This window comes from Danio rerio, chromosome 16, assembly GCF_052040795.2.
Source record: "Danio rerio strain M-AB ecotype USA chromosome 16, GRCz13ab, whole genome shotgun sequence".
Classification (NCBI taxonomy): Eukaryota; Metazoa; Chordata; class Actinopteri; order Cypriniformes; family Danionidae; genus Danio; species Danio rerio.
This window is the reverse complement of record NC_141036.1, coordinates 52,544,573-52,562,500: the sequence shown is the minus strand read 5'-3', so window position 1 is coordinate 52,562,500 and position 17,928 is coordinate 52,544,573. Positions and strand designations below refer to the sequence as shown.

General features: G+C 33.6%; 2 protein-coding genes across 4 annotated transcripts in view; both read right to left on the bottom strand.

Annotated features, from left to right (window-relative positions):
* The window catches only part of rab25b (RAB25, member RAS oncogene family b), a 21,883-nt gene extending 8,186 nt beyond the window's left edge, over positions 1–13,697 (bottom strand). The window contains exons 1-3 of one of the 2 annotated variants that reach the window (XM_087286203.1): positions 13,638–13,697; positions 13,364–13,463; positions 1,215–1,410 (exon numbers count right to left, since the gene is read on the bottom strand). In XM_087286203.1, the coding sequence (XP_087142329.1) occupies positions 1,215–1,410; positions 13,364–13,400 (233 nt within the window). In that variant the 5' untranslated portion in view covers positions 13,401–13,463; positions 13,638–13,697. 2 annotated transcript variants of the gene reach the window in all.
* Positions 1–17,928, bottom strand: part of LOC147840416 (uncharacterized) — a 976,031-nt gene that overhangs the window by 123,395 nt on the left and 834,708 nt on the right. The gene's annotated exons all lie outside the window — the stretch shown is intronic.

Below are 17,928 nucleotides of genomic sequence, written 5' to 3'. Positions count from 1 at the left end.
CAGCGGAATGATCCGCCAACTCATCCAGCATATGTTTCAAGCAGTGGATGCCTCTCCTGCTGCAACCCGGTACTGGGAAACACCCATACACACCAAATACCAACAGATCAAGCCAAGACTAATATATATATTACAACAAGAAGCTCGAATTCTGTCTGGGTCAGGTAGAATTTCTGTGTGAAGTTTGCATGTTCTCCCCGTGTTGGTGTGGGTTCCTTAGGATACTCCGGTTTCCCCCACAGTCCAAAGACATACAGTAACTAAATATGTAGTAATGCAGTAACTGATATGATATGATATATGATATGGTATGAAGTTTGCACATGTCTAGAGAGACATGACAGCACTGAGCGGATATATTCATTCATACATTTTCTATTTATCTCAATCCCTTTATTAATTCAAGAGTCGCCACAACAGAATGAACCGCCAACTTATCCAGCATTTTTTTTATGCAGCAGATGCCCTTCCAGCTGCAACCCCACACTGGGAAACATACATACAGACTCATTCATGCACACGTGCACATGCACACACACACGCATACACACACATAAACACACTATGGACACTTTAGCTTACTCAATTCACCTATACCACATGTTTTGGACTTGTGGGGGAAACCGGAGCACCGGAAGAAAACCCACGCATAGTGTGTAGTTAATATTGTATATTAACAACACATTCATAGTGTGTAGTTCTTATCAAGTGTTACCCAATGTTGTTGTTACGTTCGCTTACAGAACACATTTCGGTTATGTGTATGTTTGTTTGTTTGTATGTGGCTGTGTCATTTAATGCGTTTCAGGTAAGAATAGCATTGGAGGATCCACATTTCGTGTTGATGATGTTGGCCGCTGACGCTGGGTTTGCGCCACCAATCGCTGGTCGGTGTAAATCAATTATTATACATTAAATCATTTTCTACTGGATGTAAAATGCTCTGCAGTACATTTAGTCATTTTAGAATGTTGAGTTCTAATTCTGTAGTTATTTTGGTGAAAGTAACTAAAAAGTAATATAAGAGTAATGTAACATATTACAATTCTGCGACAGTAATATTGTAAGTTAAGGGATTACTTTTAAATAACAGTAACAAGTAATCTGGAACGCATTACAGTTTGGAAGTAACTTGCACAACACTGGTAGTGAGTAATTTTTAATTTTTTGGGTAAACTATCCCTTTAACAGGTCTTTAATGGAGTCAAACTCACGCAGAGGTGATGGCGCGGTACCGCTCCAATCCAGCGGTGTCCCAGATCTGAGCTTTAATAGTGAGTCCGTTCAGCTGCACAGTCCGAGTGCTGAACTCCACGCCGATGGTCGTCCGGCTGTCGTGGCTAAACTCGTTCTTGGTGAACCGTGACAGCAAGTTGCTTTTGCCAACACCGGATTCTCCAATAAGAACCACTGCAAACAAATACAGAGGTGAATACGAGTCATACATTATGAATATGCTACAAGACTTGACTTCAAGGATTTTATCCGGGGACAATGACCGTGAATGTCCGGCTCGTTTCCTTAATCGAATGAAACCATAAAGCCACAGAAGCAGGGTGCGAATTATACATTGACGATAGACTTTTTTTCTGTAATCTTAGATTGTGTAGAACATGATTCAGTTAATTAAAGATATGCATTTATTTAAATTACACCTAATTTATTAATAAAACTCATTTAAGTTTCATTGTTTTGAGGTATATTTAGTGTCTTCTGAGCTACAGTCACCTCTGATTAGCTATTTCAGAGGTTACTTCAGGTCAAACTATAAACTACGCATCTAATTTGACTTTACGTTTAGGTTGCATGTAGAAACAAACACCAATGTCACTAGAAAAGTGTCTTTTGAATACATATCTGTGCTTTGATCTGCTAGTTACAGACTGGTAAATGTTTTTTTTTTCCTCCCATAGACTGGTGCCATTATGCATTTACAATAATATGAACCGTTATAGGGGGGTTAAATATATTTTCATATGATCTATTATTTTAATTATTAAATGTTATTAAATGTTAAATGTCAGAGAAAGCTACTTCTCGCTATTTAAGGGCTGACCTCATACATCTTGTTTTGATGTCCTTTAGGGGATCAGTTGTTAATTAGGGGAGTCACTCACCACTTTACACACTCTCTAGTGGTTAAAAACATTTTGAGTTTCTTTTGTTTTAAACAAAAAGAAGATATTTTGAAGAAAGCCTGCAAACACTAGCCCCTTTCACACAGTGATACCGGTAAATATCCGGAAAATTTCCGGAACGACTTTACCGGTATATTCAAAAAAGCGCTGTTCACACAGGCATGGACGTTACGGAAATTTTCCGGAAAAGAGCATTCACACATCCATTCCAAAATACCGGTAAATTCTGACATCATTAACCAGAAATGAGCTTTAAACGGCTGCGCTTGTATTTGTAAACATTTGACTAAATTACAAACTCTGTGGATAATCAGTATTGTGAACAACTTTCGCAGGATCACTTTCGCATGTCGAGATGTTTATAATATGTGCGTGTGCAGGCGCTCACAGGCTGTTTCACAGGCACACGCAAAGCTTGAAGGTAAACAAACAACGGCTTATCATAAGCATCTCATCGATGATTATTTACACAGTTGGCATTAAGAAGAACATATAAACGTGATCTGACTAACTTCTAGCAGCTAAATGTGTCTGGAAAAATATTCAAAGGCTTTTATTCTCACAAACCGCGCAGACGTAAATGCGTCTGACTGTTGTGATTGGCTAAAGCAGACGTCTCACGTCAGCCCGTTCTAGACGTGCACGCGCTTATTACGGCAATCTTCCATCTGCATTCACACAGCGCAGCATTCCGGCAAATTGCCGGTAATGTTACAACTTCTCTTTCCGGAAAATAGCCAGAACGAATTTACCAGTATTTTCAAAAAGGACCTGTTCACACATACAACCTTTCCGGAAAATTGCCGGTAATTTTCCGGAAAGGTCTGTATGTGTGAAAGGGGCTAATGGGTACAGGTTTCTACATTGTAAAAAAAAAAAGTTGACACAATTTTAAATTAAGGCAACAAACTTCAGGACTTAAATCAAGTCAAGTGCAGTAATTGGGTTGAAAATTTTATTTATATACAGTTGAAGTCAGAATTATTAGCCCCACTGAATTATTAGCGCCCCTGTTTATTTTTTCCCCAATTTCTGTTCTGGGAAGATTGTTTCAGCATATTTCTAAGCATAATAGTTTTAAAAACTTATTTCTAATAACTGATTTATTTTATCTTTTCCATGATGACAGTAAATAATATTTGACAAGATATTTTTCAAGACACTTCTATACAGCTTAAAGTGACATTTAAAGGCTTAACTAGGTTATTTAGGTTAACTAGACAGGTTAGGGTAATTAAGTTATTGTATAACGACGGTTTATTCTGTAGACTATCAAGAAAAAATATAGCTTAAAGGGGCTAATAATTGTCCTTAAAATGTTTTTTAAAACTTTTAAAATTGCTTTTATTCTAGTCAAAATAAAACAAGAGTTTCTCCAGAAAAAAATATTATCAGACATACTGTGAAAACTTTCTTGCTCTGTTAAACATTGTTTGAGAAATATTAGAAAAAAGAGAGAAACAAATTCAAAGGGGGGCTAATAATTCTGATTTATATATATATATATATATATATATATATATATATATATATATATATATATATATATATATATATATTTCTAATAAATTTTTTCAGACGTCTATTTATGTGATTTTTGCTTTTTATAAAACTACAACAAAATACAGGAGAAAAAAAACAATAAAAACACCAAATTCAATCCACTACAATATAATACATATGAAATACAATAAATAAAAAAACACTAACCTATGACAGAACAACCGAACGAACAACCGAACCGAACCGAAAATATAATTTAGCTGGTCAGGTAATGCAGGTAAAGCATAAATAAAAGCAATTATTAAGTAATACTGTTGTTGTATCACCAGAAAAATGCATCATCCTGACTACAGTTTTTATCAAATAATAGTTTGGGCACGTTAATAAGAATATTATATATGAATAGTGAATATCAATTACACTCAATCTTTAATTACTACGTTATTGAAAGGGGTTATTGGTCAACCTCTCCAAAGCAAGCATGTTTACAATATCTGTATCCCGCATACCAAACTTCGGTACAGATTCAGTTTTCCACATTCTCAAAATCACCCTTTTGGCAATTACAATTTAGTACACAACCATATCAAGTGGGTTAGGGATCCTTCTGCTGCTTTACACCTTTTAAAGAGTGCAGATACCCAAGGAAAAATCATATGTAGTTTCACCTTAATTAGGTTGAAAGTAGAGTCAACTCAAAACGTCCTGAAGTTTGTTACCTTAAAATTTTCAGTTAAGTCAACCTTTTTGTTTGTTTGTTTGTTTGTTTGTTTTTTGTTTGTTTTTTTTAACAAGTGCAGCTTTCTTCAAAATATCTTTTTTTGTGTTTGTCGGAGGAAAGAAAGTCAAACCGTTTTGAAACAAGTGAAAAGTGAGTAAATGATCACACATTTCAGGTGATTTTTGGGTGAATTATCACCTTTAGTGAACAGTACTTTAACCCTTATGCATTCTTATGGACATTTTTTTTGCATTTTTAGTTCTTCAATTTGGCTGTGTTAATGCAAACAGCAAACATTTGCTCCTCTAATTCTCATGTTTTCTACATTTCTACATATTTTTGCCAAAATAAATAAGATATCAGTTAGTTTTGTATATACTGTGAGTGGTATTTTAATGTGAGACTGCACATAATAATAATAATAATAATAATAATAATAATAATAATAATAATAATAATAATAATGTAAAAAATTATATTGGTTCTGATCACTAATATATCCATATATATTTTTAATATATTTAATAATATAAAATATATATATATCTGCTTAGTTTTTTTTGTAAAATTTATGGGTTAAATAAGGGTTAAATCCTTTAAATGAATTAATTTTTGTGATTTTTTGTTTTGTTTTGTGTTTTGACCCTGATATTTTGTTTTTAAAACTGAAAGACAAGGGTTTTTTCTTAATGTGAAGAACCATTTATTTTAACCATCTAAGGAATCATTTCCTACTCTTAATGGAGTGAACATTTTCAATGGAGGTTAAAGGTTTCTCACAGAAACATCAATGCCAAAAGAGAACCTACATTTTTAGGAGAGCATCCATGCAATATCTGCAACAGATCCCATGATCAGTCTGGTGTTTTTAGCAACACTCTTTGCGTAAAATCTAAGATTTGTCAGGGTTTAAAAGACCAGCCATTTGCAGACTCATGGTGCAATCAGCCACAATGTCATGTTTGTTATCTTGGATTTAATAAGGTTGTGTGTCAGAAACTGAGAAACTGCAAAACAAGCCACAAAGAAAAACAAGCAATACGTCTGACTTTGCACTATTGCTCATCCAGTCATAATGTAAAGTGACTTAAAATCATGATCTATATATTAAGTTCATGCATTGACTGAAAATCAAGCTAGTGATTTAGGAATTGCTACAGAACTCAAAAACATTATAAAATGCAAATAGGTGCACAGGAAAACACAAAGGTCATTGCTTTGATTCCAAGAGAGTAAATAAATAACATGTATGAAAACTTTGAACTTTGCATAAATATATGAAACGCATAAATGTCAAATTTTGGAGAAACATTCCTAATGTCATGAAGTGCATCTACATGTTTCATTTATACACATTGTAAAAAAAAAAAAAAAAAAAAAAAAAAAAAATTTGTTTGCTTTTTTTAAGAAAGTGAGTAAACCTGTTGCTTTCAAAGCGATTAGTAAACTTTAATTAAATAAGTTTTTACTTAAGTGAGTTAAAGTTGAAGAGATTAGCTCACTTTAATAAAGAAAGTGAGTAAACCCATTGCTTTTAAAGCAATTCGTAGACTTAAATAAGTCTAAGTGTGTAAAAGTTTAAGCGATTAGCTCACGTTAAGTAAGTAAACCCAGTAAAGAGATTAGTTGACTTGAATGAGTTTTTACTCAAGTAAATAAAAGTTTCCTTAATTTATTATTTTTTTCTGTTGACTTTAAAGCGATAAGTTGACTTTACTTAAAACCGTGAGTAAATTCATTGCTTTAAAGCTATTGGTTGACTTTACTTTCCATGCAGGGTTTACACTTTTAAAAGCAACTAGTTTACTTCATTTTAAAAAGTAAGTAAACCTGTAGCTTTTAAAGTGATTAGTTGACTTTGCTTTAAAAAAGTCAGTAAACCTGTTGATTTTAAAGCGATTAGTTGACTTTGCTTTAAAAAAGTGAGTAAACCTGTTGATTTTAAAGCGATTAGTTGACTTCAGTGAGTTTTACTTAAGAAAGTAAGTTTTTTTTAAATGAGTTTCTTTTTTTGTTGTTGACAAGCAATTACTTGACTTTACTTAACAAAATAAGCTCATGACTTGTAAAGCGATTAGTTGACTTTACACTAAAAAAAATGATGCAAACACTTGGCATGTGCTGAATTTAAAACAAACTAATTAAATTTAGTGATGTTCAACCAAATTTGTTTAAATAAATTGTTTACAACTACTTACCTACAAAAAAAAAGTAAATCCAAGGAATCATCTTTGAATCCTTTTTTGAGTGTAGTTGTTGCTTTTAAAGCGATTAGTTGACTTGACTAAAGAAAGTGAGTTTTAACTTAAGAAAATGAGTTAAGAAAAGTGACTTTAAATCGATTAGTTGACTACTTCAAAAGCAAAGGGTTGGCTCATTTAACTAGTTGACTTAAAAAAAAGTGAGTAAACCCATTTCATTTAAACTAAAGTCAACTAAACATTTTAAAAGCAACCGTTTTACTCAGTTTCTTAAGACAACTAATTGCTTTAAAAGGTGAGTAAACTCATTGCCTTAAAATTAGGTAAATTAAAGGAGGTTAACTATAAAATTATAGGTCAACTTAACTGTTCGAAGTTACAATAGACTTACTCACTGTTTTAAAGTAAAGTAGAACTAACTTTATGCATTTTACAGTGCAGTGACCAAAAACAAGATGCCCCATTTTTGAGTTTACCTAAAAAATTTATTTTATACACTTACAATGCATATTAAATATGAATAACGCATCTGCTTTATTTTATTTTTTTATTTTTCAAATAACTATTGAGGAAGCCAAATGTTAAATGCTAACACGCATTTATATCGAAACAAACCATCATATTATGACATTATTAAAACACACAAAATCAATCATTATTCTATGCTATGATATTAGAAATGTTTAAAATGACAATTAATTCGTTTTCGATGGGCTGAGCAGCAATCTTAAATCATTTTTTTTAAAAATAACAACTAAGTATTGTAATTATTCTTTTATTATGGCCAAAATTAAAATGTACAAAACATGTAAAATAAATAAATCAATAAATAAATCAGGATCCTTGAAAATGTTCCAAACTTGTTGCTCATTAAGTCTTGTGACAGAGCAGAAGTAGATTTAATCCTTGTATTAATCTGCCAAAATAAACCCACGCTGATAAACAAAACGCCCAGTAAACTCCTTATGGAAACCAGTGTAATTGCAGGAGCAAACAAAAATGACTCAAACATGTCAGTAAAATCAACACTCCACCCCTGCTGGACTGTTATGAAATCTCTGGGATTGGAGGGCTATCGCATTATTAAATGAGGCAACGTAAACCATAAAAAAAAGTATTAGAAATCTATCTTAACACATTTTTATGCGTCTGTAAACATCCAGTTAAAGGTAGATTCTCAAAATTGAACTTAAAAAGTGCAATGCTGCTTAAAAGCAGACTGAATAGTGCCAGTTTAAACTCGGCTCGGTCCATATTAGAGAATCCAGATGTGATCATTGTGTGAAGACACCTAAATGCAAGTGTTTTATTTATATGGCGCTTTTCACAATAATTATTGTTCCAAAGCAGCTTTACAAAAGGTGCACGTTACTACACTACAGTCAAAATCAGAAAAGTTAGGGGGATGTGTATAAGGTGGACATTAGACATACATATAAATCAGCATTAAAAGGACAGTTCACCCAAAAATGTTACTCACACTTAAAATACGATACAGAGTGGATAATGTATGTATATACTGTCCTATTTATGACACATTAAAGGGAAAGTTCACCCAAAAATGTTACTCACACTTAAAATACGATACAGAGTGGATAATGTATGTATATACTGTCCTATATATGACACATTAAAGGGACAGTTCACCCAAAAATGTTACTCACACTTAAAATACGATACAGAGTGGATAATGTATGTATATACTGTCCTATATATGACACATTAAAGGGACAGTTCACCCAAAAATGTTACTCACACTTAAAATACGATATAGAGTGGATAATGTATGTATATACTGTCCTATTTATGACACATTAAAGGGACAGTTCACCCAAAAATGTTTCTGACACTTAAAATACGGTACAGAGGGGATAATGTATGTATATACTGTCCTATATATGACACATGACATTAAAGAGATAGTTCACCCAAAAATTTTACCTACACTTAAAATATAGTACAGAATGGATAATGTATGTATATACTGTCCTATATATGACACATTAAAGGGACAGTTCACCCAAAAATGTTTCTCACACTTAAAATACGGTACAGAGTGGATAATGTATGTATATACTGTCCTATATATATATATATATATATATATATATATATATATATATATATATATATATATATATATATATATATATATATATATATATATATGACACATTAAAGGGACAGTTCACCCAAAAATGTTACTCACACTTAAAATACAGTACAGAGTGGATAATATATGTATATACTGTCCTATATATGATCCATTAAAGGCACAGTTCACCCAAAAATGAAACTTTCCTTACCGTTTACTCAAACTCAAGTGGTTCTGAATGTTTTATATGAATTGTATTCTTCTGTTGAACATAAAACAAGATATTCTGAAAAATGTTTACAAAAAAATAAATAAATCAGCAATTGAGGGAACAAAAAAAAATAAATGCTACAGGAGTCAATGGCTGTTTTTCCCGGCAGTATTTTCCAATACATCTTCATTTATGTTGAGCAGATGAATGAAAGTCAAGCAGGTTTGGAACAAGTAAAGGGTGAGTAAATAATGACAGGATATGATTTTGGGGTGAACTATCACTTTAAATCAGCAGATACACAAATATTTGTGTGCAAATAAAGAGTTTAATTGAACCGTCAGGATGGCTGATAAACAGATTTATCAGTGGTGTTTTGTTAATGGTCATTATGATTTTGGATCTTTTACTTTTAAGCACTTTTTGTTTTTTTTAATGAAATGTTATGACTATAATAAAATATTATAATTAAAACAAAGTTATATTATCTTACATTTCAATTAATATAATATTTAAACACATCAATATACTATTTAACTGTTCATTTTAAATACATCCAGCTCTTTTTTCTAAACATTTTCCCCCATAAATGTAATACATCACAAAATAATCTAAAATATAACATATAATACAAATTATATATAAATATACATGCAAATATAATTCTTTTGTATTTTTTTGCACAGTATGCATTTATACATACACTCACCGGCCACTTTATTAGGTACACCTGTCCAATTGCTCGTTAACGCAAATTCTAATTTGCCAATCACATGGCAGCGTCTCAATGCATTTAGGCATGTAGACATGGTCAACATGGTCTGCTGCAGATCAAACAGAGCATCAGAATGTGGATGAAAGGTGATTTGAGTGACATTTGATGTGGCATGGTTGTTGGTGCCAGACGGGCTGGTCTGAGTATTTCAGAAACTGCTGATCTGCTGGGATTTCACGCACCATCTGCAGTGTTCACAGAGAATGGCCCGAAAAAGCAAAAATATCCAGTGAACGGCAGTTCTGGGTGCAAATGCCTTGCAGATGCCAGAGGTCAGAGGAGAATAGCCAGACTGGTTCTAGCTGATAGAAAGGCAACAGTAACTCAAATATCACTCGTTACAACCAATGTCTGCAGAAGAGCATCTCTGAACACACAACATGTCCAAGCTTGAGGTAGATGGGCTACAGCAGCAGAAGACCACACTGGGTGCCACTCCTGCCAGCTACGAACAGGAAACTGAGGCTACAATTTATACAGGTTCACCAAAATTGGACAACAGAAGACTAAAAAAACGTTGCCTGGTCTGATGAGTCTCCATTTCTGCTGCTACATTTGGATGGTAGGGTCAGAATTTGACTTCAACAACATGAAGGCATGGCTCCATCTTGCCTTGTATCAACGATTCAGGCTGGTGATTGTGTAGACGATATTTTCTTGCCACACTTTGGGCCAATTAGTACCAACTGAACATTGTTTCAACGCCACAACCTACCTACGTATTGTTGTTGACCATGTCCATCTCTTCATGACCACAGTGTACTCATCTTCTGATGGCTACTTCCAGCAGGATAACTCGACAACATAAAGCCATAGACAATAAACTAGTTTCTTGAACAAGACAACAAGTTCACTGTACTTAAATGGCCTCCACAGTCACCAGATCTCAACAAATCTGCAGCAACTGGGTAATGTTAACCTGTCAATATTGAGCAAAAACTCTGAGGAATATTTCCAGTACCTTGTTGAATTTGTGCTACCAACAATTAAGGCAGATCTAAAGGCAAATAGGGGTTCAACCTGGTACTAGTAAGAATACCTAATAAAGTGTACAGTTAGTATATATACATCAAAATACACAGTACACATATATATTATGTAAATCCAAACTTTATATTGGATGTGGTGCATCATTTGACAGCACTTATATATATATATAATTCCAGTTTCTGTATATTTTTGTTTCTGTGATTGTTAATTCAAGATTAAAATTCAAAAATATATTTCTTGTGCTTGTTTACTTACTTTATAGTTATTAATATAATCACAATGAAACATAAAAATAGCGAATTATTAGAAGTATTTTACTATAAGTGCAGTTTTTCATGTTCTAATAGAATTTTCAAAATAAACTGCATCACATAAAGAGATTCTCTTTATTTTTAATCTGAACAAATATTCTTCCTAATAAGATTGATAAACACAATCCTGGTCGTCTCTCGCTTCATTTATAGACTGGTCATCTGATGCTGTGTCTGTTTGCGGTTGTTGGAGAACTGCTCAAGCACATCTCTGCTTAACAAAGGCCTTTAACATGCGGGTGCAGCTATTTCCCCTCCCACACTGACTAACTGAACTCGCTAATCTTGTGTAAACAAGCCTATGTTGTCATGGAAATCTGATTTCAGCCTATTTGTTTTGTGGTCAAACATTCAGAGCATTACAAAAGAAGAGTTCAGGCATTTCCAATCGATAATAAACTCCTGTTCTTCCTTGTATCCCATGCAACACCTTAAAATGAAGTAAAAATGTACTTTTACACTGTAAAAAATGCAGGGTTCCACATAACTCCATGTTATCCCGACACAAATCAATTAAATTAACTTAATCGTTTTTTTACAAATGAAAGTGGATTGAACAAAAAACAGTTAAGTAGTCCCAAATAAAATGTAAGAATTGAGCTGTTTTAACTCTTTTTAAATAAGTTAGAAGTCATTTTTGAGTATACTTACTACCAGGGCTATTTATATCGAAGTTGATATTTTAGCCGCACCATATTGGTGTTTCGTAAGCAGAGCCAACATCAACACATGGAGAACATGCAAACTCCACACAGAAATGCCAACTGACCTAGCGACCTTTTTGGTTTGAGGCAACAGCGCTACTTAATGTGTCACCATGTTGGCCCATTTTTAAGTGTATGATGTATTATTAAGAACTCTATTGTATTGTTTAGAGCTGTATGTATTTGTGCAAGTGTTCATGCAATTAAAACCAAATTTACTATATAAAATACAGTAAGTCGTTTTTTTGTTGTTGCTTTTGTGGGAATATAAATTGATATAATCAATATATAACTAAAAAGTTATATTCTTTGGTTTTTAGGGTGTGACAGACCTTGTCTTGGTTTCCTGAGCCCTGACTGCCTCCAAAGTAATGCACTGTCAGTTTCACAGCACAGCTGTGTCTATTGTTTAACAAATGGTCAAGCCGGTCAACTGGTCGGATGCGTTCTGTCTCCAGAACATCATTTGCACACTGTTTCCATGCTAAAATTAAACGTTAATAGGTTAAAGACAATTTATCCTGCCAACAACAACACTTCATTTGCATGCTTGTTTTAGACTGTCCCCACCTACAAGTATCAATGTCTGTAAAAATGTATTTAAACTGAGTGTCTGCTGTACCAGTTGAGAGTTCGTTTGATGACGCTACAGCGACGCTGAGTTCTTTTTATTAAAGGATTCTGCTCTGAAGATACCCGGAAGTTATTTCTGGTTTTTGGCTCGTCTTTTGTGTTTTGGGTCCGTGAGCCCAGACAGAGAAACTCACAGCAGTTTTGGTGCAGTGACCCGGATTTAAACCTAGGTTGCTGCCAGTATCGTTGCTTTTAGGCGGGGTTCTGACTTAGAGGCATTCAGTTATAATATTTATGTATAGCTATCTATCTAATGACATCTAATTGCAAGAAAAAAGTTAGTATCTTTAAGTACAGCAAAGAAAATTTAAATATAAGCATGCAATAAATAAAAAAAACAAGCAAAAAATTGGTTGAAAAAAAAAAGTTGAAAAACAACTAAACTTTTCCAAATGCCACGAGCGCTAGAACTAACCAATCTGCTTTACACGTTTCAGTAATAATGGCAGACTAATTACCTCACACAAGCATAAAACACGTGCTAGTGCTTGTCACTTCAGGTCAAAATAGCAACACACGTGAAAATGTGTGCTGCAGGCTAGCAGCTGTGTGGAGATTGTAAGTAAAAAATGATGTAGCCAAACTGGCTTTTTGGTTTCTTTTCTTGTGCATCCCAACCACTAGCTCCCCATCTGAAAGATTTGTTGCTGTTGGGGGTAATAATATAGTCATTCAACTTCACAATATTAATGTTGCAGTATGTGTTTGAGTATTGACGGCTGGTTACTTTACTAAAAGTTCAGATTTGATTATCATAATTTTTTTTGTTTTTTTACAGAGTTTAAGGTTTACTGTATCATTATTATTCACACCTTACAGATGTTGATCTACCTTTGCAACAATTTATTATGTTATAGAGTCTCTTTAACACTTGTGTTTATTTTATTATAAAGAGATCAGATATTTCGTTTAAATATTTTAGCTTTTCACAATTAAAACTACTTGTATTAGTAATGCTGATAAATTAAAATAAGGCTAACAAACGTTAATGCATAAAAACATACAATATTAAAACCAATCAGACATATAATGTCCATAACAGATTCCAATAATACCTACAAACAAATATCAAAAACCTTACCTTTGAAAACGAAGTTGTAGGCCTCATCAGACCCCATATTTCCACTCCAAAGCTGATCTTTCTTATCTAATCTGCACTTAATTCTGCATGAGCTCGAGTCCTAAAGAAATAAAACAGAAATGCTATGCTCAGCTCACGGTATGCTACGCATATAACAGCAATGAGAGTAATAAATGTACATCAACAAAAAATAAGTAGTGGACAGGTCATTTGTTTGTACAAGGAACTAGCCGTGTTATTGAGCCTGGAAGTTCCGCTATGAAGCGCAGCGTACCTGAAGGCGTGACTTGTGTTTTCTGCCGGATTCAGGTCAGACAGGTAGAGCAGCACAGGTGCAGTCACATGAAACTGGGAGACTTAGTGCACCTGCGCGGCCAATCACAAAGCGCCATACAGCCCACACACAGCCAATGGCTCGCTTTCAAGCGGTTTCTCCTGAAATCAGGAAGGGATGGAATCGCTATGGAAAAGCCCCTCCAGTTGCACATATTTGGAATTACAGCTCTCAGCATATATAAGTACACCCCTCACAAATCTCTCATTTAAAATAATATTTTCTATTGGAAGCTTTACAAAATTATATTTGTGCATATACATTAGATTAGTACGTACTGAAGCCAAGTCTGGAGCTAATCTAACAAAATAGCAGTCCAATTTGAGTACACCCAAATTGAATTGTTGGGGAAAATATGACATGAAAAAATGTACAAGAGCAAAAATTAGAGAGACAAAAGATGTATAAAATTTTGTTGAAATTTAGTGGTTTGTAATATTTTTCCCCTCTGAATTTAAATGTATTATCTTTTTCTTTCTGAAGATGATTTTCCATTAAAATATTATTTTATTAAATATATCTGTTTAATAAATCTGTTTTGTTTCAAATGCAGCAAAGTATATGACCTATATTCACTGAGAAATAGATTATAATATTCATTTTCAAAATGGGGTGTACTCATGTTGAGCACATGGTGGGCTAAATGAGTATAATATTGTATTGTAAGACACTATTGCTATAAATAAATAAAAATTATTATAATAATTGTTTAGTTTTAAGATTTTTTTGGCTTGTCATAAAGTGTTTTTACAGATAGTTTCCAGTAAGAAAAACATCTAATAAACACTTTATTTCTTAAAAAAGTTTTTTTTGCCTCCTCCTTTAAATTTAATTATTTAAATGCATTTAAATATAAATCTCCACTTTTGCATTTTCTTCACAGTTTTCACAGTTTATCTGTGTTCTGGATTTGTTTTTTATTTGTTCATACATAATTATAGTACAAAAATGCATTTCTTGCTGTCTGCAGTACTTTCTGAATGGGGAAAACAACATTTTGTCACCTTAGAATTGTAAGGTTCTATCTGACATTTTTGTCAAAATTGAGTTATATACATATTCTTATTAAATGACAACTTATTTACATTATGGGATGTTTTTTAGAAGTTGTTTACATTTTAAGACTTTTTATTAAAAAAAAAACAAATGTTACGCACAAACTGTTTGCAAAAACTTTGAAGCTCAATATCTCAAAATCATTCAGAATGCAGATAGAACCTTATAAATCCAAGGAAATGATTTGTTAAAACCTTCAGTCTAATTTGTTTTGTTGATTTAGTTATCATTTTATGTAGTGTATTTTTGGCAAAAACTTTAGTTTTTTTATTGAAAGTTAGGGCTAAGGGTTAGTTAGGTATCTTATTCAATGTGTGTGTCCTATTCAATATATACATACATATATATATATCTTTTTCTTTTCCAGGGTTGTGGGGTTGTTGATGGGTTGTGACTGAAAGGGCATCCACTGCGTAAAACATATGCCACTCTGCTGTGGCACCCCCAGATTAATAAAGGAGCTAAGCCGAAAACAAAATGAATAAATTAATACATACAATTAAAATATTCAGAATTATCAGCCCACCTTTGATTTTTCTTTTCTTTTTTCAATATTACCCAAATGATGATTAACATAGCAAGGAAATATTCACAGTATGTCTGATAATATATATATATATATATATATATATATATATATATATATATATATATATATATATATATATATATATATATATATTTTTTTTTTTTTTTTTTTTTTTAAGTAAAATTAAGTCTTTTTTAAAACCTTTTTGTTTCATTTCAGCTAAAATAAAAGCAGTTTTTAATTTTTAAAAAACATTTTAAAGTCAAATTATTAGCCCCTTTAAGCTATATTTTTTCGATAGTCTACAGAACAAACCATCGTTATACAATAACTTGCCTAATTACCATATCCTGCCTAGTGAACCTAATATATGAACCTAATAAAATTATTTTGGATTTGTATTATTAAGTATTAATAATACCTGGTTCCCCTCCTCAGCATGCACTGGAGTGTGACACGGTTGGGATGAGAACCAGCACCTTCAAGCCCGAGGCCATGGTGCTCCACCGGAAAAAGGTGGTTTGCCATCTCCAGGTTGGAGGAAAGTCCTTACCCAAGTGGAGGAGTTCAAGTATCTTGGAGTTTGTTCACGAGGGAGGGAAGGATGGAACGTGAGATTGACAGGCGGATAGGTGAAGCAGCAGCAGTAATGCGGTCGATGTATCAGTCCATTGTGGTAAAGAAGGAGCTGAGCCGAAAGGCAAAGCTCTCGATTTACCGGTCAATCTACGTTCCTACCCAGTCATGACTGAAAGGACAAGATCTTGGATTCAAGTGGCCGAAATGAGTTTCCTTCACAGGGCGCACCCTTATAGACAGGGCGAGGAGCTCTGTCACCCGGAAGGAGCTCGGAGTAGAGCCGCTTCTCCTCTACATCGAGAGAAGTCAGCTGAGGTGGCTCGGGCATCTGTTTCAGATGCCTACCTAGGAAGGTGTTCAAGGCATGTCCCACCGGGAGGAGGCCTTAGGGAAGACCCAGGACACACTGGAGGGACCATGTCTCCCGGCTGGCTTGGGTAAGCCTCGGGATAGGAGCTGGAGGAAGTGTCTGGGCAAAGGGAAGTCTGGGGTTCTCTTGTAAGATTGCTGCCCCCGCAACCTGGCCCCGGAAAAGTGGATGAAAATGAATGAATGAATAATATTAATACATTGTTATAATGAATCAAAACATGTGCTGATATTGTAGCTCCTTTACTGTAAAAACTCTTAAGTTCAGTTGGCAATCATTTGCACTGTTAGGCAATCCAACCACAAAACAGTTTACGTGTAACTGTTAAAAATGCATACTTACATGAAGACAAAATGGAAGACTTTAATACAGGGTTCTTACACCTTTTCCAACTTCAAATTCCAGCACTTTTCAAGCACTTTCAAGGTGCATTTTTCTACTTTTTTAGCATGGTAACTTGCATTTATATATATGCTGTATGTACTTTTTAACTTAAATTGTTGTATACTTTGGAGCATATATTTATTGGGATAGTTCACCTAAAAATGCTAAAGAAATTTTAAAAAGTTCAGTTATTAGTTAAAGTATCTTTAAGTTTGGTCTCGTACCTAAAGCTGATATCTCAAAAAATGAGCTTACAGTCAGATTTTGTTTGGGCGTCGTACCAAACTTTCATTAGCAGCCGTTCATAACATTTCATGTGCATTGCTATTTAAAATTCATGTAACAAATTAAATCTTTATGAGTCTGAGAATATTCTTGCTGCAAATTAATGAACTTTTCCTATGTCACCTGTTTCGAAAATCTGTCACCAAATATGGAAACAATAGTTTGCAAGCTTTGATCAATGTTACTTTTTGTTATTTATTTATTATTATTATTTATTTATTTATTCATTGCAGGCTTTGTTTATTGCAGCAGGTTGACCAGTCAACTGTTTTAAACTATTCCTGAGCACTGTGTTTGGCTTTTTTAGGTGCAAATATGCATTCTGCGTGAATGTCTCCTAAATCTGGACACATGTACAAATTTCGAGCCCTCCAATTTTAAATTCAAGCAGGTTCAAGCACTTTGTCCAAAATCCAAGAACTTTTGTAACCTTGAAAACACTATATTAACAATCAAGCATTTTCCAGGATTTCCAGCACCTGTACGAACCCTGTTAATAAGTTAAAAATAAAACAAGTATTTTGACCCTGACTTTATACAATTTTCATCCAATGATGCTGTGCAAATGTGCACATATTTAATTAAACAATGCAATATTTGCATATTTAAATGTCCCGTAAAATTAAAACACATCTTTTTAAACATTAGCATCAGTATGTTAGTTTTAAGGATATCTATAAGCTAGTGCGCTCCAAAACAGTGAATAAAGTCTATTATTAATTATAAACATGCAAATTTTGCAGTTTTGTCACTTTCAACAATTTTTTGACATCACCTCATACTTCAGTTTCTCGTCCAAACTTCTGACCAATCAAATGCTCTCTAGTATCTGACATCCCCACCCCCTTTAATATGCTTCTCATTTGCTTTACATTTGATGCACTTGAGCTTAACCCCTCTCACTGACAGAGCGGTGATGAAAGCGAAACGCCATTGGTTGATTTTAAAAAGGGGAGGAGCTACTCTGTCACACCCTGTCTTTAGGTTTTACTTGAGATTGCGTCACATTTCGAATGAAAAAACAATGC